Source organism: Alosa pseudoharengus, unplaced genomic scaffold (genome assembly GCF_046254945.1).
Source record: "Alosa pseudoharengus isolate Yale_2024_CS ecotype anadromous, Long Island Sound unplaced genomic scaffold, YU_APseudo_1.1 YU_APseudo_1.1_scf_24, whole genome shotgun sequence".
In the NCBI taxonomy this organism is placed as follows: domain Eukaryota; kingdom Metazoa; phylum Chordata; class Actinopteri; order Clupeiformes; family Clupeidae; genus Alosa; species Alosa pseudoharengus.
Window position 1 is genome coordinate 32,899,826 of NW_027468689.1, and position 25,219 is coordinate 32,925,044.

The window sequence follows — 25,219 nt, forward strand, 5'->3', positions numbered from 1 at the left end:
TCATGCTATTTAATCGTATTTCAGGTGATATTAATGTAATTGCAGTTGTGTTGTTTTAATTGAGTAAAAATAAATCAAATAACAATACCCAATTACAGTTCTACTGAAACTACTTGGAAACCAAAATGTAAAAACAATATTTATGAAAATTCATTAAAATGGAGGATACTGTTTTGGAACCAAATTCTTCATATGTAGCCTATTATATCAATTAAAGATTCTGGAACACACTGGTCGTATTATTATAACAGTTTTTTTCAACTGCTTACACACTAAATCTTTGCTTGTCACACAATTTTCTGAACATGTCTTCCAAACATCATAACCACATACCAAATCTGCAAAACCATACACTAATTCTCAGTGTTTAGCTTTACTTCAATTTACTAAAACACATTTAGCAAAACACCACACACAATTTTCTACTTAACACGCAAATATCCAACAGGAAGTAACTTGATTTCATTTTTCAAACACAACCCATCAAAATGCCACACTAAATCACCAGTGCTTCACTCTCTCTCTTCACGTGTAAACACTCATTACTTTACTGAACACCATCCAATCATTGCCTTAGTATAGGCCTATGATGGACCCTTTCAATCTGCTCCTAGAGGATTTCCGGTTGAAATGTTCAGAAGCAATTCAGATACTTTGAAAGGAACATTAAAGTAATCGGACTATAGCTTCGGGTAATGTTCTACAAAACTAAAGTCGACTTTATGTAAAAAATTTTGCTGTAAAGTGACGCCAAAATTAACGGGGGTCAATGGAATGCTAACTCCAGGTGAAGCCTTATTAGCTTCAGAGCCTCACTAGGGTAACCTACGCCTTCCGAACGTTCACTTACCCCCTTGGATATGGCATCCGCAGTTTTAAAGAGACGGCAATCGTCCGCCTCAATTTTGATAAGGAAAAAAGCCTTAGACGCTAAATAATAGCCTATACACTAGGCTAAATAAAATGTTAACATTAGAGCTACTAACCACAGCCATCTAGACTGCACAATCTCACTTTCACTCTGCTACTAACAGTTGGATATATGAAGTGTTTGATCAGTTTATCTACTAACAACCATCATAAACTAAACCAGGCTACTTGCTTCTAGGCCAGTGGTTCTCAAAGTGTGGGGCGGGCCCCACTAGTGGGGAATAGAGACATGACAGGTGGGGCACGATGAACATTTTTTGCTTGTTTGTCTTGTCTTTAATAATACCTTTCTTTTGACATATATTTTATGCATCCCCAGTCAATTCAATAGTCATCAAATTTCTCCATATGTCAGAAAGCATGTTCCATGCATTTATGCATATGACAGCATTTTTTAATTGGGAAATTATTTAGCCTAAATGAAAGCGATAGCTTTGCATTTGTCTGAAGTGATGTAGCCTAGATATTATGTTTGTTTCAATATTTGACAGACATTTTAAATATTTGTAATATATATTTTAATTAATTCAATGTATTAAGATATTGTTAACAGTTTTTTCTACCTTAACATAATGTTTCCAAAATCCTTTTGATGGCACATAACCTCACAACATGACGAACAGCACTTCTGCGAATAGCCTTGGCCACACAGCTGAGCTATTCACACCCTGTGACATAACAACAAAAAGATGTTGCTCACGTGCTCAAAAAACATGGCGGACATTCGTTTTTTTGTCAGCAGAAAGTGAAAAATTCTGAAAGGTTTCGGCACTAATGTTCAAATTAAGTTTTAGATTGAAAAGTTGTGTTTTATTTTCATAATCTTCGTTCAGTGAACACATACAACCGTCAGTTTGGTAGTTATAACTATATACTACCTTTACAAAGGGGCCCTGCCACACAAAACCGTTTTTACTTGTATTTTTTTAACATGTTAGGTCCATATGTGTTTGTGCTATGTCGTGAATGTGAAAATAAACAGCTACCTCCTCTGTCACCTCTAGCCACTGAAAAGAAATAAGCAGAGAAATTAGGCCAATTGCAAAAGCTCTTCAGATTGACGTGGAATTGATGAGCTCATTACTATTCATGAGCTCGCCCAGTTGAGACCGTGCCCACAAAATTTGGACAATGCTAGCACTCGCTAGCCAAGCTAAGTTCATGCCAAAGATAATTAATGCGTAGTAAGATGGGTCGTCCTAGTTCATGTCTATGAGGGCAAAGTGGAGTTCAGTCAGAGACGGGCTCTGGTTCTGTCCCCACCTGCACAGGGGCGTGTCACTGACGTATGACTGACCTCGGTTCCACGCCAGACAGAAGCCGGAGTACAAAACAAACTTGGTGTGCCTTCATTAATGTTGATTTTCTCTCAGAAAAATAAGGCTAATAAGGCTAAGGGACTGTTCGTTATTTATAAACGGGGCCACCGGAGGGATTTTGAGTGCTTCAATCAAAAGTTGCAAGAAAATTTTCAACGACCCTCCAGCAGCATTTTCAAAAAAGACATGACCTTCCCCGGCCAATTGTCGATACCCTCCGACCACGCTTTTAAGCGCTGTGAAAACACATCGCTGTGAAAACACATCGACTTTGGCTACCGTTCTAAAATGAACCTCTGCTTTCTAATCTTACACATCACACTTCACCAAGATGGTGGTCATTTCAGTAGATTTACTCACTAACATTGTTGTGGAAACACAATAAGCATGGAAACTAAATGCACACTTCCTGCAACTGCATTAGCCTACTTGAAATAAGTTAGTCCTCTAGTAAGTAGGCCTATTCACATGAAATAAAACAATAAAACATTGAGACCATTCAACAAAGCACACTGGGTAATAACAAATTCAACACATGAACTTGTTGCTATGGACTCGTCTCTAGGATTCCTCAGTCATTGTAAAGCTGCCGAAGCTGAACATTATCAAAAACTCAATTTCTCAGACGAGCGTCAATTTGGGAGCTTGCTACACTCCTTCCTTCTCAAATGACTTGAAAAGGCCGTTTGCACAATTTCACAAATAATCACAGGGAACAAAAAATACCTAACATGGCAACTTTTCCGGGTTTATCATTTTAACTTTTCCCCGCTGTCTTGCCGTTTTTATATTTTCCCGTAGGCTAGAATATCCCATATTACTGTAATAGGCTACTCTCAAAACATTAGTCCTGCATTATGGCCTGTCTCTGTGTTGTCCTGTTGTTACCCCTGGCCCTTCCAGTGAAACAGATGTATTCAAATCATCGTTTTGCTTGCTTGAATGCGAACTCAGAGTGATGTTAACCTAGGCCTATTTAAAGGAATTATCCGGAGTAAAATGCACTTTAGATCGATTTCCGGATGATTGGGGGTACATACGTTGAGTTGACATCAAAATTATGTCATTCGGATGTGTTTTGAGAAAGTTCGATTGTACCGTTTTCAGTCACAACTCGTAGCCTGGAAGTGAGCGGGGCATTTCAATTGCGCCGCTACAAAACGCTATTTTTATACCTCTTCTACAGTTCCAAACATAACACTTACGTGGTAGTGAGTAGAGGGTCCCTAAAGCCAAACTGAAGTATCCCGAGGTCTTTATGTGGTCGAATAGAGAGTCCAGAATGAATTTCATCAAGCCAGTACCTTTACAGAAATGTTGCCATCTTTGCCGCCACCTTGAGGGGAAAGTTTGTAGGAGTCTTATTGTTGAGTGTGTTGTAACACGCTCTGGAAATTCACAATTTCGTCGCCGTTTTAAAAAAAAAAAAAAAAAAACATAGTCCAGTATTTCTTTCGAAATTGAAATGTTGTATGGACTGGACTACGTTTTTTTTTTTTTTTAAACGGCGACGAAATTGTGAATTTCCAGAGCGTGTTACACAGCAATAAGACTCCTACGGACTTTCCCCTCAAGGTGGCGGCAAAGATAGCAACATTCCCGGAAAGGTGCTGGCTTGATGAAATTCATTCTGGACTCTCTATTCGACCACATAAAGACCTCGGGATACTTCGGTTTGGCTTTAGGGACCCTCTACTCACTACCACGTAAGTGTTATGTTGTTTGGAACTGTAGAAGAGGTATAAAAATAGCGTTTTGTAGCGGCGCAATTGAAATGCCCCGCTCACTTCCTGGCTACGAGTTGTGACTGAAAACGGTACAATCGAACTTTCTCAAAACACATCCGAATGACATAATTTTGATGTCAACTCATGTACCCCCAATCATCCGGAAATCGATCTAAAGTGCATTTTACTCCGGATAATTCCTTTAAGTTAACGACGTGGTTGTTGTGAGAGCACGATTCATTGGCGCTTGCAGTGTTCGGCCGTAGGCTATGTCTACGTGCGCACCTGCCAGGCTACACAGCTACGAGTAGACAAAGAATTCCCTGTATATTCACTCCAAGTTGGCCTACCATAACTTACCAACTCTACACTGTAGACCATAAACTGGCTATTTATATGACCAATGTATTTGTTGAACTTTATGAAGCAGAATTACACACTGCTACTTGGAACGTAACAAATTTTGTTGGCAGGAGAGAGAATGACAGCGATTAACAAATTGCACTTGTTGCTGGTTACCAATAAATAGGGCCTACAATATATTTTTTTGCAAACAACAAAAACAGAAAGGATGGAGACAGCAAAGCTAGAGATGGGCAGGAACAAGGTCAATTGGTAGAAATGCTTGTCAAAACGTTAGGAGCTGGATGTGTGGATGAATGAAGCACAAGTATGCTTTATGTTAAGCATGCACACTGTTTAAAGTTAGGCTACACGGTAAACTACAAGTAAACCAAAGTTAAATTTAGCTTTTTTAGGGCTGGATAAAGTTGACCAAATGGATATAGGCTGTTAGGCGTGAATAAAGTAGGCTACTTTGTTGCTCCAACCAGAGCCCGTCTACGGAGAGCCTCCCCACTCTCTATTAATCCCATACAAACTTTGGCTGCAGTTCACCAGAGTTCACCTAGATGGCGATCGCGGGCGAGTCCAAAATACATGGGGTCCTATGGTCCTATTTAACAACGGAAACCCTCAGATTTTATTTTATTTTTCGCAAAATGGATATGGATTATCAATCAAAAGTGAAATAATCCGGAAGTCATGTCCTTTCGTTTTCTTACAGGTTGGGTCTTTGTTGCCCATAACACGCTAGCATTGATGCTATGCTATACTCATGCTAATGAATGACGTCATTGACACGTTTGAAAGGCTTTTTAGAACAATTAAGTGACTTTAAAAAATATAATACTCCACCAAGTGTATTGTCTTTGCCTCCCCTTTCGAATACAATATTCAAATTACTTGAAAAAAAATTATATCCCGAGAAAAGTGGATTTTGAGGGGTACAGCTCCATAGACCTCCATGCATTCTGGACTCGCCCGCGAGCGCCCCTAGATGCAGTACCACAACGGAAGAGTTCCGAGAGTGAAGGTTCTCCCCTTATTAGACATTCTCTGCTCCAACCCTTCCAACGTTAATGGGGACGAATGTTGACATTTTAAGTATTTTGCGTGAGAAACCCGGGAAATCTCCCTTATTTTCATTGTTCAATGTTGACAGAGCTATGGAACGAAAGAGAACATTATATGGCGACAGAAATCAACAATCAAACAAGCCACTTTGATTTTTTGCTGTTTTCATTAATACAAAAGATGGGTGACCCCCCCTCCTAGACAAAAAAAAGTTAGGTGACCCTCCCCTCAACAAAGAATAAAAATACATGACCCTCCCCTATTTTCCTCCGGTGAAGTATCTTCGTAATCAACCATCTTTGTTCATGCCATGAAGCTAAAATTTGTTGATAATAGCTGTCATGTTATGGACAAAACCTACTAGCTGTTAGCCAATTAAAGTCAAGCAGCTTTGCTCGTTGAATATTAATGAGAACTGGCGCAAATCGAGTTTAGTCTTCATGCAGGCTTTCAATACCATGCTAGAATGGCTTGAAACAAGGTAACCAAGGCATTTTTTCCACAAAAAATGTTAGAGTCCATGGTAGAACTTCAGACATTACCACAAAGTAATGAAATACGTGTGGCAGGGCATCTTTAACAGAAATTTCGTGAAAATAACGCTCAGGCCTATAAACTATAAGTTTACCTACAGTACAAACACCTATTGAGATGTGGAAGTAGATAGTGCAGTGGTCACAGACATGGGTTAGTATGTGGGAGACCCTGGGTTTGATTCCCGCATGATGTGTTTTGGCAGAGTGAGTGCGCACGTGTACCAACGTCTCTGGAGAGAAGGCGCGCAATTTGAACAAGAAATCGGTTCTCAAACAGAAGTTTTAATTGCAACAATTAGCTAGTTCATGCACCAGGGTGTAAATAGCATACATTACTATATACACCAGAATACGAATAGAATCCACTTCTAACTATACATTGATGCAAACAGCATACCTTATTCAGAGTGTCTATTACACAGCTGAGCTATTCACACCATGTGACGTAAAAAACAAAAACATGTTGCTCGTTTTTTTAATTATTATTACATTGTGTGATCAATATGCCAGAGTAAATGCACAGGGGTGCAAATAGCATACACTGATATTTGTACCAGACGGGGTATTCATAGAACACATTGCTGTGTGCACCGGGGTACGAATAGCATACATTGATATTTGTACCAGACAGGGGTACGAATAGAATTCACTTCTAATTGCACCAGGGTAAGAATAGCATACACTGCTAATTATACCAGGGGTGCAAATAGCCTTACCCATAATATAAACTCTTGTTCATTCATTGCTTCATAAAAGATCAACATCCCATGTATCTTTTAGAGTATTGAACCATTGGCCCAAGCAGTGTGAAATAACTCAAAAATAATACAAGTAGAATTGCATAAACATAAAAGCTAAGACCACCCACATAGCAAGAAGCTGGTCTGAGGGCAGATCTGGTGTTCTTCCCATCAAAACATATTTTGAATACAATCAATGTTATTATTTTAATAGTCTGGCAAGTTTAAAATATTATGATGGTTGACAGTGGGTCAGAAGTGGTGGTCCGATATCTGAAAGCCTGATTTCACTATCTGGGTTTTTGCGCACAATTTGGTCCCCCTCACTTTTAAAATATCTCCTGCGCACCTGTTTTGGACAGACTCGCAATAGATGTAGTAGTAAATGGATAGTGAATGACTACACACCAGCATGGACAGAGTGAAAGAGTGAGGGGAAAGAGAGCAAGATTCACAAACACCCACAAATATTATGCAAGCCTTTGTTTCCACAGCACAAGAGCCTGGACAGAGGGTAAAAGTAAGCGAATCACATCATTAGGCCGCCAAGGCTAAAAATATCTCCACTTAGGTGGGTGGGGGTGGGGACATACCATTGACCAGTGCTATGGTCGTCCTCATTAACTGTTCATCATTAACATTGTCTTTCTGTGCAATCTCATGCTATTGATTATCCTTTGCTTGTTCAAATTATCTTAAATGTATGTTCCCTTTTTCTTTCCGCAGTCCATATATCCAGGAGCTGGGATGATTAAAGTCTTTAAATTCACTGTGCGCAGTCTGCCCTCCTCATCTCTCCTTTCTTTCCCCAGCACTCATGTTGGTTCTTCTCTAATGAGTGAAGCTGAAAAGGGAAACGCTTCAGTTGTCAGTGTCTGTAATTGCCCTTCTTTGCCCCCTATCTCTTCTCATCCCCACATTCACCACTATGTCTTTCTTTCTAAGTTTGATGTTGATAGGAGTTAGCAGCCAAGTTATGGACCTCCCATGTTTCGAATTCCAGCTAATAATGATAATTGGAGAAAAAAAAGAGGGAACAAATGATCATGGACAGTGTTGCTTTAAGCAATCAACCATTCCACTAGTAAAAAAACTGAACATGCCTACTGGACCATACCTCTCAGATTCATGAGATCAGCAGGCATTTCCCATACAAGTTGCTATGGTGCTGGAGCCACTGTTTTATTAATTTGGTGGTTCATGACCGCCTATTAAATACTTTCCTCAATTTTTCCTTGAGCTTCATAGCAGTCCCAGATTGCAATGGAAAACAGAAAGGCATATTAATCAATCTCTCCACTGTCCCTTTAACAACAAGAGAGGTTGAAGACACTTGCACTGCTTCCTATAGTTTTTAAGCACTTCCAATGTCTTAGTGGCGTCTTACTTAAAATACGTAAAATATGAGAAATGTTACAGAACTGACAATGCCAATGAATTTCCTTGTGTTTGCAACAATTACAATAAAGCTCATTCTATTCTAGAAAATGCTCCCCCCTTTTAGTTTAAATGATGAATTTGTGCGTAGTGGCAGTCTCATGCATTTCTTTCACATGTCTCACAACTGCACAACTAATGCATTAGTCTAGTAGCAATGTCAGAAATCATAGGTTGCTGCATGTTATATTCAGATGTGCACTCAGGCATTTCTGCCATGCAGGCAAAACATAGGTAAATGGCATTAATCAAGTCTGTTTATGTGGCGACGGCACACAACTTAGGGAAAACAACTTTAGTATGCACTCACGGTGGTAGCCTACAGCCTATTGTGGACAAGCAAGCAAGGAAAGGAGATGACTCATGAAATGTCTGTTCATCTAGTAGCCTAAATGCTGTGGTAGTGTTTCTACATGTTGGCACAAGTGCATGAGTGCGTTCACACTGAAACTTCTGACAATGTGAAGTGTGCTGCCACAGTCCCCAGATGGTGCACCGATAACAGTCAAAAAGTTGAGTGTGGAATGGTGGACACTTTTCGCCCTCAATGGACGCCATCTTGGCTACATAGCGGAAGGGAGGGAACATTTTCAGACTCATGATAATCGCGGTTGAGAAAGCTGGAGCAGCAGCAGTGGAAAACACACTTTACCTACAAGCAAGTTATGACAAACTGTTCATGTTTTGATATGGTACCACCATGTCACTATCAAATAAAAGACATCAATAAAGTTATATTTAAATGTTGCGACGGAAAGTTAAGTTAAGTGCTCGGAGTTGGTGTTCGATTAGAGACCACACTATTTTGTTTAAATGTATGCATTCCACGAGTACGCACACAGTGCACTGCATTAAAGTATGCCATTTGAGACAGAGTGTTTTAGCTCTGCCATCTTGGATTATTTTTTCAAGTTTGCCTCTCAATGAACTTCTCTCGAGTTGTTACACTGCTTGGCAACAGGAAATGCTAAGGCTAAGATTAGAAATATTTTTTGTGAGATGAATGAACAAAAATAAAAATAAACAGTAGCTTGTATCTTAAAACTAAAATAGATGGTAATAAAACTGTTGTATAAAAGCAATATGCCACTTGTAGTCGTGGGGTTGGTAAAGGACATCACCACGCCTGTGATTGCCTGTGGCATTTGACCTTGGCCAAATTACAGCCGCTGTTGTCCTTTACCAACCTCACTTGTGTTTATTGCTTAAATATCTCAATAAACTTAAGACATCCCAATGAAAAGTGGTCAGCTGCCCTATAGAGGATATGTGCAAATAAAGTGACATAACTGGTCTGGGGTCTGAACAGATATGGAATATTGACTTGGCAACTGCTTCACCTGACCTTTGTGTTCCCATCCAACCCAGACAAATTTGATGGCCCAAACCTCACTTAACTGGTGGATCATCCAGCAGTGCTCCAAGAGGCACCACACAAGGGGTCTGAACCATCACTTCTCATCTAAGCCAGAAATGAACCTCTCCCTCTCTTGTACTCATTTTCCTTCCCCCTTTTTACCTGCAAATGTTCCTCTCTTTGTTTTGCATAACTAAACCAAGTGCAGGTAATTTAATTACTCATAATGAAGCAATATTCCATCCCTCCAGGATGTGACCTTGACATTGTTCTTTACCTCTCTAGTGTTCTCTAATTGGCGGCCAGTCATACACACCCTGGGTCTATGGCCTGAATTATAATCGCTGCCAAAGGTGACACATTTTATGGCACCCCAGCTCTGAAAATAAGTCAGAGTGGTGGCTAGAATTTCAGACTGTCAGTCAAAATGTCAGAATGATATCAGAAAGATATCATCCAGGTAAGGTCCTTCAATGGACTGTAACAAACATTAATATATGGAATACAAAAAGGTCTATAAAAGTTGTTTATATACAGTATAAAGCCATGTCATTTTGATCTTTAAATTTTGATGGTAAGGGTTGTCATTTCTATGGCCAGTATTATGTGCGCTACATTCATGTAACTGTAGTCAGGTGCTTTCTATATTCCTTTAGACAACAGCAGCATCACTGTGTCATGGGAGAACGTTAGCATTAGAACAACTACCCAGCCTTCATATATTTTATACTTCAGAAACCAGTGCTATCAAAATCCATGACAAAAAGCCATGGCGCCACCATCACTGCCATATACTCAATAAATATGAAATGTTAAACTTTGATAACCTGATAAAGCACTCAAATGTCTGTTTACTTTTTTAAATTATTCATAATGCTACAGCTCCCCCTTAAAAAAAAGATGTCACACTCTGCTCTGAGAGGTCAATAAGAACAACAAGATCTGTTACTAGGGGAGAGTGTACTATACCCCAAAGCAAAACTGCATTTGGGAAGTTGTAATTTTCCTACATTGCTATGACTCAATGGAATACTCTACCAACTGACATTATTTCATGTAGAAGTCCTCACACCTTCTCACATCTCGCAAAGCTTTGGCTACTGTAAAGACAAGAGTGTACACAATTATGAATTGTGTGTGTGTGTGTGAGCAAGCGCGATGGTGGCAGTCTGTCCTGTTGAATTTGCTTTCATGTTTTCTATTTATTTGTTTTAGATATTGCCTCTTTGATCTGTGCTTTTATCTAACTTAATTAACTTTCTTCACTTATACTCATTTTTAATGTACTATTCCATCAACCTGCCCAGGGACTCCAGGTGGAAAATAGCAATCTGCTAAAACCTGTCACAATGCATATTCTCTTGTTGTACAAGGTTAATGTCTTATTGTGCGCTGTCCCTGTCTTGAAATAAATAAAGAAATTACAAATGACCAAAACGCATATTGACAGAATGTATAACAACATACATCTTTCCTCTTTGGATAAATATTTCCTCTTTCCACAAATGTGTTAGGTAACAAAAAAGCACATCTGCTGCATTAATTAATCAACATTTATAACATACTTACAGTTCTTGGGTTAAGCTCCATTAGGCTCAGTGATCTGTGAGTCTTGGGATCCATCGCCATCTTCAGGTCAGTAAACAGAAGCTTCTGTGTGCTCTTCACAGTCACCCGCTTATGCCTCACAGCTTATTTGATATAACAGCAGCTTTACCATTTATGCCCTCAATTGTTCATTTCAAGAGGTCATTACTGATGACTCGAGAAGGATCCAAAATCCAAACCTGGTTTTTCTACACCTCTTTGCATGCCCATAAATCATCCAGATGAGTCTTAGTATCAGATGGACATACACCATATGCACATAGTCTTTCCTCTTGTTGCCAGGAGGACCCCACTGGTAAATTGTTATTAGTGATGTATTAGGAATGAAGTTTGCACCCTTCCCCAGTCCTGTCCATCCTTACAAACAAACCAATGTGGAGTTGCATATGTTCTACAATCTTTAAAAGTCCTTTTTACCTGTTTTTCTCCTATATCCAGATGTGATTGGAAGCTCTTCACAAAGTGAAGTGTCTAGAGGAATATTCTCTATTTAAAAGGCCAAAGGGAGAGAGGGCAGATAGCTCCACATATGGGGGTTGTATAACTAAGGAGGAGCCTGGCTATCAGAGGAAAGCCTTTCACATTGTTTATCGACAACACAGACTTTGTGTCAAAGCTACAATCCTACTTGTTATATATGCACAGGGAACTTTGCACAGACCCTGCAGTATGCATTGGATGAGATAAGAGAGCCTGATCCATTCATAAACACATTGAGGAGATGATATCTTAATCAGGACAGGTCTAATCAAATTAATCTCAAGATACTAACTAGAAATGCAATAACAAGGAATTACCAGTGCATGGAAATGCAAAAACTGTGATAAATATAACTAGATATACCGCAGAGCGGTACAAAATATGACCGCCGCCCAGTCCAGCACATTTTTTCCACAAAAATGAAAGGCCTATATGATTCTAACTGTCTTATGCGTTATCCACACTCAATTCTCACTGGTATCTGCTAGACAACAAGTACCAAAACATGATTAGTTCATAGATTTCACATGTAAAATTCATTTTATACAACCCCACCCCCATCTTGCCTGTTCATAATTCTGAGAAATTCTTGAATTGTGTGCATGTGTGCGTGTACACGTTTATGTTTATGTGTGTGGGTGTGAGTGTGCGCGTGCTTGTATGTTTGCCTGCGTATGTGTGTTTGTGCATGTGCATGCATGCGTACATATGTCTACTGTGTGAGTATGTGTCATACGTATGATTACTGTGAATGTATGTGTGTGCGTGTGTATCTTCGTGGTCACTCGAAGCTATCTTGGTCACTCCCTCTTTCTGAAAATCCCGACTAAACTTTGAATGATTATAATGGACATGATCATCTACTTACCAGGCACAGCCACTGGTAAACTCCACCATCCATTTGCATCCTTCTTACTTTAAAAATGTCCCCTGTGAGAATATGGGGTTAGTGAGTGAGACATGCACCCCAATCAACTCCCTAGTCTCCTCCCGGAGAGATCTCTCCGTATGGTCCCAGTATTGTTGACCTATTTGCACACTTGACAACTCAATTTTAGATGGCATAAAGATGGTGTGAGGCTCTATTAATTTGATTGGCTTCATTAATTTCCAACCTATATGTGTTATTGGACTGGCCAAAACTGGTTTACAAAGTTATCCTTGTCTTATAATGGTCCCCATTTTTGACCAATTGTTTTTGTGCTATTTGCAGTGGTGCATAAATACCTTGAGCCATCACAAAGAGAGGATACACAAGACAAAGGGCAAAACTGAAATTAAAAGGCAAATTTAATAAGAGACAGTCAAGTGATGCTGGTGAATCCTAAAGTTATTAATTCTGATCTTTACCCAGATCATTCTTTATTTATTCATTAACCATGTTTGATTAGAAGTTTGCATCAGCAAACAAGTGAATAGCCTGCAACGGGGTTGTGCCCACATTGTGGATACCGTGATGCCTTAAATGCCTTGTGTGGGTCTGCATGGGTCAGCTCAGCTGAATAATAACCAGAGGACAAACATCAGCTCAGTCTTCAGCAGCACCACACAACTCTACTCAGTTGGAGAGGTGGAGTGGAGCATGGAGCAAAGTTAGTGTTTTCCTTTTATCATGTATGTATCTTTCTTGTATGTTTATAGTGTTCTCCTGAAACTAATCAATGGGTTTGCAAAAAGTAGTGTGTTAATTGTTCACTACGTATCTGTTGAAAACTGTCTACTTTCTGTCAGTTTACCATATGGACTTCTGCCACTCATTTCCAAACACATTTTCTAACAGGCTTAAATGAGGCCAAATTGAGGCCTCTCCAGTCCTGGATGTCTGCAGGTTGTGGGTCAAGATGGTGAGATTATACAGCTGGGCAACCAGTGTTTCTTTCTCAGCCTTTACCTTCTATAGCAAGCAGCCCATTAGACTCATACATACATAATAACTCAATGCTTGACAAAAGCAAATGGCTATCCTTATGGTCTCACTGTGTCCACAGAGATACGCATTTGTTTAACCTCAGGAGGCTTACCATAAGAACTCCGCAAGTGCTATGAGCAAGCATGCAGTGTTCAAAGTGACCTCTACATTTACACAAAAAAGTCACAAGATTGTTTGTTTAACATCAACACAATACATCATTTTAGAATCTCCTAAGGGAGACACTAATGTTTGCGTGCATTGAGTGTCAACAGACACACTATTTCTGAAGGCAACACTTGGCTGTTGTGGTAATACAAATGCCTCATCCAGCACAAGAGCTTCTACTGCCTGCCTGTTTGCCCCTGGAATAACTGGGTGTCACCAAAAAAAAGCCATTCTAAGTAGGTCATATGATAGGCTATTGTGTAAGACAGCCAGATGGAACAAGCTGATGCTCATTATACAACAGCCCTTGGCAAATGACAAATGCAATGTAGGTGGATGCTTGTCATAGTCTAGTACAACAGTTCAGTAAGAATTTTGTGCAACAAGCCACGTGCAGCCAATACTTGAGATGTGGCAGGAGAAATAGAAAGTTCAGACTGTGACCAATATTGTGAGTGGGAGACAGATTGACATCACTGGAGCAATGTTTTCAACAACTTGGTTTGTAAAAAATCAGAGGGTGGAGTCCCCCCATTTTCTGGCCCTCAAGAGAAGATTTGGAAGATTTGTGACACTTTAAGAGCATATGTAATCAAACACAGCTGTGACATATCTCCATGCAAAATCAACCAGCAACTTTTAAAGAATGTAAACAGCACCCCCCCCCCCCCCCCCCCCCACACACACACACACACACGACAGTGGGCAGAATGCACGGCATCACGTTGTCAAGGCCCTGACTAATATGGCTGTATTGTTGAAGGGCCGCTGACTCTGATTTGGAGAATGCTTAAATATTTACAGTCAGACTTGTGAACTCCCGACCTATGCGGATCCCTGGAGATAGGCTCGCAGTCCTGGCAGCATCCAACACTTTCTCCTTGCTTTCCCCAGTTTGACACGACATGAAACTGAACATCTACTGAGGGAAGAGTTACTGCATGTCATGATGTACATGTCTGGGTTCAGTGTCTGCTCTAAAACTGGACCTTGGACAAGTTTACCTTTTGATCTCATCTCACATTCTAGAATTCCAATGTGACTTCCATGGATCCCCACCACCATCACCAACTCCATCCGTATCCCTTATCTCCTGTTCTCCCTCCACCTGCCCAAATACTCCTGGTTCACCTAACATTACTCTAGATACTCCTCATCTCTTGGATGGGATATTGTGTCTTAATTTCTTGAATACCACAAGCATAGTTCAGCCTTTTGTGTAAGCGGCTGGCTCCTGGCTCCCTTTGAAATGTATATCATTAAAGATGACTAAAGTGGCTCACTGTGACACTATGCCTCCCAGGTGTAATAGAGTAGGATGTGCATTATGTGCCTGTGAGGCCCTGAGTGAATGGACTTTCTCAACAGTTACAGAAGAGGATTTTGGTGCAGTAAGAACACAATGCTGGGACTTCTAAAGAGGACAAGAAGGAATTCCAATTATGTGCACCATAGCAGTGTCTGGGCGTGACGACTGTAGAGTGGGTCTACATGTGTGTGTGCGTATGTGTGTCTGGTAGGAATCATGTGACTTTGGTGGTATCCGATTTCATTTAAAGCAGCAAAGTAAAATACTACAAACAGATTTATATGCAAGGTGATGAGACAAAATACAAAGTCTTGACTGTTTTAGCACAGTGTCAAACATTTTTTATTGCTTTCATCCACATCACAAATAAGCACTAAGCAAATCTCTGTACAAAGTTCAGATTTAAAAATGTCAAACAAGTTAGGTCCATAAGTATTTGGATAATGACAGTTTTTTTAATTATTATTATTTTGCCTCTGTACCACCACTCAGCTTTAATGCAAGGGGTTGAACAAAAATATTTTTATATTGCATGGAAGCATGAAGTCTGGAACAAATAGACAATACCAAACAAAGATGTCTTCTCCTGCGATATGCTTTGCAAGGCCTTTACTGCTTTACTGCTACTGCTGCTGCTCAATCAATGCTTTGCCTTGAGAAACTATTGGGTTACTTTTGTGGTATGTTATGGTTCATTATCCATCTGCACTTTAATCCAACAGCATTTGGCTGAATCTTAACAGAGAATGTAGCCATACAGTACACATCATCCTCCTACATTTATCAGCAGTTCAATCCTAAATAAACACCAGTGACCCTGTCCTATTAGCAGCAAGACATGCCCATGCCATAACTACCTCAGTAGTTTGACAGGTGGTGAGGTATGCTTTGGATCATGAACAGTTGCTTTCCTTCTCCATACTTTTCTCTTCCCATCATTCTATAAATTAACCTTGGATTAAACTGTCCTCCAGAACTAGGCATACCTTTTTTTGTTTCATACATTCTAATCTGGCCTCCCTGTTCTTGCGTGATACTAGTGATTTGAACCTTGTTGTAAACCTCTGTATTTGTACGTATGCAGGTGTTTCTTGGCTGTTGACTTTGATAATGATATACCCTCCTCTCCAAGAATGTTCTACATCTTAGTTGTCTTCCATGCCTTTTGGTGTTGCTGAGCTCACCAGTGCATTCCTTATTTTAAAGAATGTACTTAATTGCAAATGCAAACACCTGGAATAAAGACCTTTTATCTGTTCAATTTGTCATGAAATAACAAGGTAACAGGCCACATTTGGCAATGGAACTGCTTGTCCGTCAACTGTCCAATTAGTTTTGAGCCACAAAAACGAGGTGACAATATATATTCCTAAAGTCCATCCGGCATCTTTTGTGTTTGTTATTTTTTAAATGCATTTGTCATGTCTTGATGTCATGGGTACGCTGGCGACTACGCTGGTCCATCCGGCATCTTTTGTCTTGTTGTTATGTGTCTTGTTTGTGGAGCGCTTTGGATTGCACTATGTGCATGTTAAATGCGCTTTAAAAATAAAACTTGACTTGACTTGACTAAAAGGATCATGCAATATTTTTGTCTACACTTCAACAACAACTTAAGTGCTTCGTTTCAGCCATTTTGGTGATGTACAGAGACAAAATTACAAACATTGTGTCACTGTCCAAGTATTTATGGACCTAACTGTAGCCTACATCACATGCAATCTGAGACTGTAATAGCCGGCCTACACAGGGTGTGCAACTGAAGCGTTCTAGTACAATAAAGGCTGTCAGATTCTGTTGGATTCGCCTCGGCCTTTTCTCCAGGAGAAGCTTGCCAGCCATCACTCATTGACAAACTTAAAACAGAGTACAGCTCTATCTAGTGGCCAACGTTATAGTGCCAGTGGATCCTTTATCCAACTGTTACAATGTTCTAACACACAATAATAGGACATAATGACTGCACATATATTAAAAGGGAAATACAGACTTACCTGTAAAATATTTGGCCTTGTTTAACCTCATAGAGGCAGGCCCCATCTTATGGGATGACTTAACTCTGGTCAGCATGTCTATCTGTAACTCAGGGCCTTTCCAGCAGCATTCCACACATTGGTTGGTAACTTGAGGGGAGACAAACAGACAAGACTTAAGATTTAAGTCAGAACAACACCTCTTATTAATTAGTATCACAATTTTCACATTTAAAAAATATGGTTAAACATATTTGCTCAGTATTATTATTGTGGACATTTATATTGTTATGGATTTCAAAAAATATTTTTCTGCTAACACTTTTCTGCAGATGGACATAAGATACAGTCCGAGGAGTTGCAGCTTTATTCAGTTACGGGAGTTGAAACTAAACATAAATTTCCCCTCACAAATTCTGATGTGGTCGCTATAGCTTTTTCCCAGCTTATCTGCGTTTATCTGTGTTGAGCGTTTGCTCCATAGATATGAAAATGATTCATACACTGTTGCTGGCCAATCACTCGCAATTCACTGACGTCAGGTTAAAGTACTCCCAAGTGCTATTGCGCTACACATAGTTCTCCTGTTTATTCGCTTGGAAAATCGCCACGTTTAATGTTGTGTGACCTTACACATTTTTTATCAACTACTCGTGCAACTGTATTTAAGTAGGGAATACGTGGATGTTTTTGATTACTGCTATCTTCCTCCCTCTATGGCTACGTCTGAACCCGCTAGCATAGCAACATGCTAACACATTCGCGCCGCGCACCAGAGCGTTTGAGTGCACGTACCGACACGGGAGAGGTATGACTCCACTCGTGAAAGTTAAGGTAAGAACATATATTACTACTGACATTGGGTGGCGTGTTCCTTTAACTGGCTCATACTCACTTATGAAACAAACAGCTCGGTACTGTTTTGTATAATAGCCTGATTCTACTGGCCACAAAGCACCTACATTCAAGGATCCAGGTGCCATGTATGCATCCTGGCAAAAAAACTCATTTGGCAAGTGTGACGAAGGGCATATGTAGGCTTTGGTGTAGATAATGTATGTCTGCATGATACAGGGCAACTGTATTTTTCTACGCAGTTCAATGGAAGCAGGTCACTTTATCAACAATTCATCATATCTCCTCCACACTTGTGTGGGTCTTCCAAACTGCTTAGGTGAGAGCAAATAACATTGGAAAGGGTCAAAAATGTAATTTGTCTGCATGTGCTCTGTTGTGTCTGTGCAAGTAGTTTGCCTGCCATCAGTCTGTGTGTACATATACACACCAGCTGGATTACCATTGATCATCTGTAGCTGAACTGTATGTTAGCATTCCACAAGAGTGACCAAATAAGTCTGTGTTCACAGCTTAGCTGGGAGGACAATTTCACTGACAGATGCGCTGCACATTTTTAAAAATAAATCTGCCAAGCATGTGTTGTAGATATAGAGATTTCCCCCCTTGTGGTGGAAAAATTATTTCATCAACATGGCATGCAAGGGGTGTCGCGTACCTCCAACATTTTGTGACCTCATGTGAAAAGCGCAGAGAATTTTGCTGTATTGTCAGTCTAGTGAGCTTTGTACTTCTACAATACATGCATGTCCACATTGTCTCATTCTCACCATGTCTTAAAATATTACAAGAATCACCATCCAACATATTCTTTGACATACAGATGATGTTTTTTGTCTGTATAACAGATGCCAACATGCAACTCTAATGTATATTCCATGTAGAGTAGGTTGAAGGCAAAAATACATGATGCATAATCCTTGAATAACATTTCACTTATACACTGTCTTGCAAGTTGCCTGTTTAAAAGCACCAATGCCTAGTGCATATCTGGGTTTGCTCTGTTTAAAAAAACAAGATTTACAAGTCTTGTGATCAATGAAACTGCTTATCAAGGAGTGTATTCAAACCACAAATCAATTAAGGAGAAAAATAAATTCACACACCAAGAGCAGGGTTAAGCATTATTTACTTTTTATTAAATTCGTAAGTTGTGTCGCGGCAACAATTGTGCAAATGTGTATGACTGCTTCAGCCTCTCGCAAGCTCAAAAGAGGGCAGCAAGGGACATGAGACCCGTGGTGTAAATATTAACTTTCAGTGTTTTACGATTTAACGGTTTTACGAAATTAGGCCTATGTTTTATTAAAAAGTGTTTCTTGCGTGCGTTCATTCTCTCATTCCCTCTCCAAAATGTTCTTGTTCTATGCCAAGTGCATGAACCCAGCATCAGTGTGCGCGTCACATGAATCTCAGTTGAGACAATAGATTGACCATATTGTACAACTGCAAAGCCTTATCACCTTATCATAGGCATGCTACATTCATGACATGAAAAGTGGAACTTATAGAACGAAAATGACAAATTACGCAGTCGGCTAAACGTTTTAAACTTGAGCAAAACTGATGAACCCAGCATCGGTGCGTCGCATAAATTAAAACACAAATTGAAGTAACAGCTTGACCATTGGACAATCCTACCACAAAACCTTTCCATAGGCATGCAACGTTTATGACATTTCATCACACCTGACAATTACACGGAGCTGTGGCTGTTTTGACTGATTCTTAAGCTTTCAGCGCAGTGTTGACTTGCGGGTCTTTTTAAGATGGTGAGCGTAAATGAAGGAAAGCCCTCTGATCGGATGGGTAAGACTGACAAGTAGACGGGCCTAGGCCCGTCCAGGCCCGCCCGTGGCTACACTTAGGCCTATGTCAAACAGGTGCTTTCTCTTCGACCTCCATAAATTAAGCTACAGTTAATTCCTTAGCCGTTTGAATAAATTTGCGATTGACAACGTTGTGATAAATAGGCTATAATACTAACTTTGCAAAGTCAACTTGAATGCATCAATTTTGAACAAAGTTGTGTAGGCTACCGCGCCAGTTGAAGTCTGCATGAACAGTTATTGCACAAGCCACCATTTTGATTTGCTTAGGGGAGATGCAGGCTGAACCCGTTTGAGGGAGAGAGGTGCAGGGAGAGAATGCGTGCTCTACACTACGGACATCTCTATGAAATAATGTAGCCTAGGCTATCAAGGCTAATCCATATTTTAAATAAGCAATCATGGACACAATAAGTTAATAGGCTATAGACAGATATTGTGAGTAGACCTAATGCAGGAATGGACGTTACAGTTATTCAGTAACTGTAACAAATTACTGAAATTTAAATTTACCTTTAGACTACTTCGTTTCCCAATAAAGTAACGAAATTACAGTAACACGTTATCTCCAACACTGGCTATAGGCCTATTGAACTTAGTTTTGGTGGACGATGGACAGATGTCAGTGCCCTAGCCTAATTTACCCTCGGAAATAATTTGACATTGTCTTCATACAATATATTTAACTGGTCTAGACATGGTGTGGTCTATTGGGTTTCTCGTAATTTCAACATACAGCTTTACAGAATAAATATTGTTAACATTTTAGGATCAGCGCCATAGGATTCCTACGGTAGCCAGCGTGTAATACTGTGACGACACCTGAGCTTACTAAAATGGCGCCCATAGTCATAGAACGTACTTCAACATATCCAATGTATTCTCCTGCCAGTAATCCATCTTGCTCTGTTCAAGAATCTTTGCTCTAAACCCAACCCTAACCGTAAACCTAACCCTACCTTGTTATGACAAAAACCGAATGTCGCTTAATAACAAAAGCGTTATGTCAAACATTTACCGTGTCATGTCACTCTTATGTCGACACTGTCAAGTAAAGTGTAACCAAATAAACAAAGTATACTTCGGCAACTCTCAAATATTTGTCTATTTGTGTTGCAAGCACAATTCTGCCATTAATTGGCAGTCAACTACATGTGTCAGTGTTTGTGGGTGTGTGAGTGTAAGTAAAATTATACATATCAGTGGCGGCCGGTGGTTAAAAAATAACGGAGGAAGGAATGTCCGCTTGATTGGTGTTAGTGGCAAATGTAAGGTTGTGATGGTGTTGGTGGCAAATATGTGAACAATAGAGTATGTAGGCCGCCTACCCAGACACATTTATAGCAGCAGTATGTACTATGTAGCATTTTAACTGGCAATGTTGTGCAATAAATGCTGTTCTGACATTCTCAGGGGGGGTCTGACCTAAGGAGCTAGGCTAGCATGCAGCAGCCAGAAAAGTTGTGGGTTCAATTCTTGGCTTCCACCATTGTGCATTTGAGCAAGGCACTTAACCCCAAATTCCTCCAGGGACAATGGACTTTGTAATATAATTTAAATATATAAGTCACTTTGGATAATCATGCTAAATTAATAAATGTAAATGTAAATAAATGTAAATGTAGGTCTGGGAAGTCAGGGAATATATGTAGGTCTAGTTATGAAATACTGTTTTCCAGATGTGCAAAATTATGGAAAGTCTGAAGGTTTTGCTCAATGTAATACATTGGCAGAAAAGTCTATAATACTAAAAATAGACACTTGTTTTATAAAACCATGTAACTATTTACCATTAAAAAATAGACCTTAAATGTGGTTATTTGTAACATGCTATTGTTTTTAAAGCCAAATCGATATAATTTAAAGACAGGTTGTAATAGCTAAGTGGGAATTTATGAAAGCATACTCGAAAGGCAAATGTTATTGAAGACGTCATTAAAGGAATGCATCATGGTCTGAAACATTCATTGGTGAAAACAAGAACATATTAACAACAAGAACATTATTTAGCAATTGTTTAGTTAAGGCATAACTAACGCATAACTATCCAAAAATGTTTTATCGCCAAATGAAATGTGAGCTGATTGTTTTCTGTGCTAATGTTACCAGTTAGCCATGAGTATTTGTCTGACTATGTATGTAGCATTCAGTAGCCTACACTAGCCTTACCATCTTGTTTTGGAATATGAATTTTTGGAACTGGTCTTCCTGCTTTGACCCTAACCTTCGCAGTGTATTTTGTAATTTTCAATTGCGATAGGGGATGCTGTTGGCATTTTGACCTAGGGGAACGATTTTGTTCATTCAAAGTGTTAAAAATAGTAATATTAACAGTAATTTATCAGATTAGTAATTCACTTTATGTATTTTTTATTTTTCTCTGAAATTTTAGGGAGGGTGTTCCTCCCTTTCCTTAATGAAGGAGCCTCATCTGGTATATATACTCTTTTGATCCCGTGAGGGAAATTTGGTCTCTGCATTTATCCCAATCCGTGAATTATTGAAACACACTCAGCACAGTGCATTCAATATCATTATTTCTTCTTTAAAAACAATATTTTGTTAATGTTCAATATTTCAGTTCATCAAATATAATGGGCACAGAGATTTTAAGGATGAAACAAGGCAGTGTTGAATTTCTCAGCCATTTTCAAAAGACTAAAATGGTATGTGGGTTAGCTAGTAGGAACTTGAATCTATCTAGCTCAAAGTATGGACATTTAGTGTACAGAGTATCAATGTTGTACTATTTTATTTCAATTACATAGAGTTCCACAGGAGCAAGAATGAAGAAGTAGAGGTATTACAATGTCAAATAGAGCTGCAAGCAGCAATGCGGGGGCCAAGCAGTGCGCTATAGCAGGAATGGCGTTGCCATGGCATGAGCAAGCACTCACAGCAAGAAGCCAAATTACACCAATGTCCTTGTGCATTCTCACAATCAGCTACCATGTCCCTCTACCAAGTTTGGACTTCATACACCAAAGTGTTGCTGAGATGTGAGCTCACTTTCTTTATTACAGCACCCCTAGAGGCCAAATGAGACCACTTCCCTTGCATGTCCTCACAATCAGCTAATATGTCCATGTATCAAGTTGGGACTTCATACAATGAAGCGTTGCTGAGATATGAGCCCACTTCCTGTATTACAGCGCCCCCTATAGAGGCCAAATGATGCCAATTTCCTACTGTGTCCTCACAATCAGGTTCCAAGTCCCTGTACCAAGTTTGGACTTCATACATCAAAGTGCTGCTAAGATAGGAGCTCACTTCCTGTATTGCAGTGCCCCCTATAGAGGCCAAATGATGCCAATTTCCTAGTGCGTCATCACAATATGGTAACAGGTCCTTATAACAAGTTTGGACTTTGTACATCAAAGCGTTGCTGAGATACAAGCTGACTTCCTGTATTGCAGTGCCCCCTATAGAGGCCAAATGATGCCAATTTCCTAGTGCGTCCTCACAATCAGATACCAAGTCCCTGTACCAAGTTTGGACTTCATACATTAAAGCATAGCCGAGATGTTAGCCCACTTCCTGTTTGGTGGCTTCATCGCCATATTTGATTGGCTGTCATGGGCCAATAAAGTGGAATTTGAAAAATCTGACAAGTATCTTTTGTGCGGCTTGGTCTGATGATCATCTCCGCCAAGTTCCGTGAAAATCAAATGAAATTTGTGACCGCTGAAACTTTCCGTAGAGTTTGGACCAAATTCAATATGGCGGAGTTCCAATATGGCGGAAAGTGACGGGATAGGGGTCGATGAACTCTGGATGGTCCAAGGATTCAGACGCTACCTCAATTGTGAAAAACAGACAAAGGAGTCAAGCATCATGCGCATGAATGCATGTGCAGCATTGAACTGGTGGTGGCGCTAGTGTGTTCAATGTATATCCATGAAAATTGCTGTGAGTGATTGGGACAGTGTCCTGACTAATGGTATCAAGATTTGCTATGTTAACTCAAAGTGTCACCAAGATGTTAGCCCACTTCCTGTTTTGTGGCTTCATCTCCATATTTGTTTGGCTGTCATGGGCCAATAAAATGGAATTTGAAAAATCTGACAAGTATCGTTTGTGCGGCTCGGGCAGAAGATCATCTCCGCCAAGTTCCGTGAAAATCGGATGAAATTTGTTGCTGAAACTTTTCGTAGAGTTTGGACTAAATCCAATATGGCGGAGGTCCAATATGGCGGAAAGTGACGTAATTGAGTCATTGAACTCAGGTCGGTCCAGGGATTTCAACAGTGCCTGATTTGTGAAAATCAGACCCACTGTTCAATGGTCACATGCGTGAATGCAATCCAGGTTCGACCCATTGGTGGCGCTAGAGTGTTGGGCATAGAGTTCTGTAAATTGGTGAGAGTGATCTTGGGACGGTTCTGAATCAGTGCGCCGAATTTCATAACTTTAGACCCAGCGGTTCTATTTTCGGCCAAATTTTGACCCGTTGGTGGCGCTAAACGGCTGGGTTTAGAGATCCGTAAATGAGCGTGAGTGGTCAGTCGAGTGTCCCGAAACTTTCTGCCAAATTTCAGCACTTTTTAGCCATGCGTTCTATGGGCTGCTATAGACTCCAATGGCGGAAGTATAATAATAGGAAAAGCTACTCAATGGGTGCCTTCGCAGCTTCGCTGCTAGGCCCCCAACTATGACAACTAAGTGTATCTATGAGGGAAACATGGTACGACATTGAACTTTTGTACATTAAATTATTCATTATTGAAGTATTCCTATATAGATTTTCTGGTTCCTACTTGCTACCTAACATGCCATTTTTTCTTATCCTTCTCCAGATTTATATGCTGTAGGTATTGTCAATATTGGCACAACATATTGTATTTGCAGCAAAAATACTGAACCCTCATGTGGGGACAAAAAAAAAAGAGTTTATAATACCCTCAGCCATTACATTTTAATAAACAGCCATTACATTTTGTGTGGACAGCATATGGTACTGTTAAAATCCCGACCAGATTTCCATTTTAGTGTATTAGCTGACAGTGAGTGGAGGCAGCAGTTCTCAAACTAAATCTGTGGACAATGGTGTCCCATGTGTGTATTGGTGTTGGTCTTATTTATGATTTTTTACATGGCTGTCATATTTTGTAAAGGTCTGCCAAGGAAATTTCTGCTTTCTTTTCTGGTGTTCCTTCACACAAAAGCATAGACTCACAGTGCTCATCTTAACTCATTGAATGCCAAGCTGTTTTCGGGAGCTTTTTCCTAGAGTGCCAGCAATCTAGACCATTGTTGATGATTTTTGTACAGCCACAGCATATTCTGTGTTATAGCTATGAACACATACAATGGCTCGATTAAAAGGTGAGACTTTAAGCTCTCGGTGGGTGCAAACCGTGTATTTCTACATGCCTCTGTTCCTGAGAAATCCCAAGCTAAACAGTGGCTAGTTTTCATCAAAATCACTGTTTTTTTCTAGAAATGGAGATATAACGTCTATCATAGACCCACGAAAATGGCCTGGTTTTGACCTGACGTGCATGAGTCACTGATTCGACCCAAAGAGGCAACAGAGTTATGATAAAATGTCCAGATAAAATGTCCAGATTGTGCGTTTTCATGAGTTTTCGATCGTCATATATTTCATTTCCATTCATCACAGAGT

General features: G+C 39.9%; 1 protein-coding gene across 2 annotated transcripts in view; it reads right to left on the bottom strand.

Annotated features, from left to right (window-relative positions):
• Window positions 1-12,315: 12,315 nt before the first annotated feature.
• The window catches only part of pspc1 (paraspeckle component 1), a 90,142-nt gene continuing 77,238 nt past the window's right edge, over window positions 12,316-25,219 (bottom strand). Inside the window, exons 7-8 of one of the 2 annotated variants that reach the window (XR_012990964.1) lie at window positions 16,931-17,059; window positions 12,316-12,480 (exon numbers count right to left, since the gene is read on the bottom strand). Coding sequence is in view for 1 of the 2 variants with exons in the window: in XM_076303765.1 (XP_076159880.1) it covers window positions 17,009-17,059 (51 nt within the window). In the remaining variant the exon portion in view is untranslated. Of the gene's footprint in view, window positions 12,481-14,932; window positions 17,060-25,219 lie in introns of those variants that run through there. The other variant, XM_076303765.1, reaches the window with a different exon arrangement.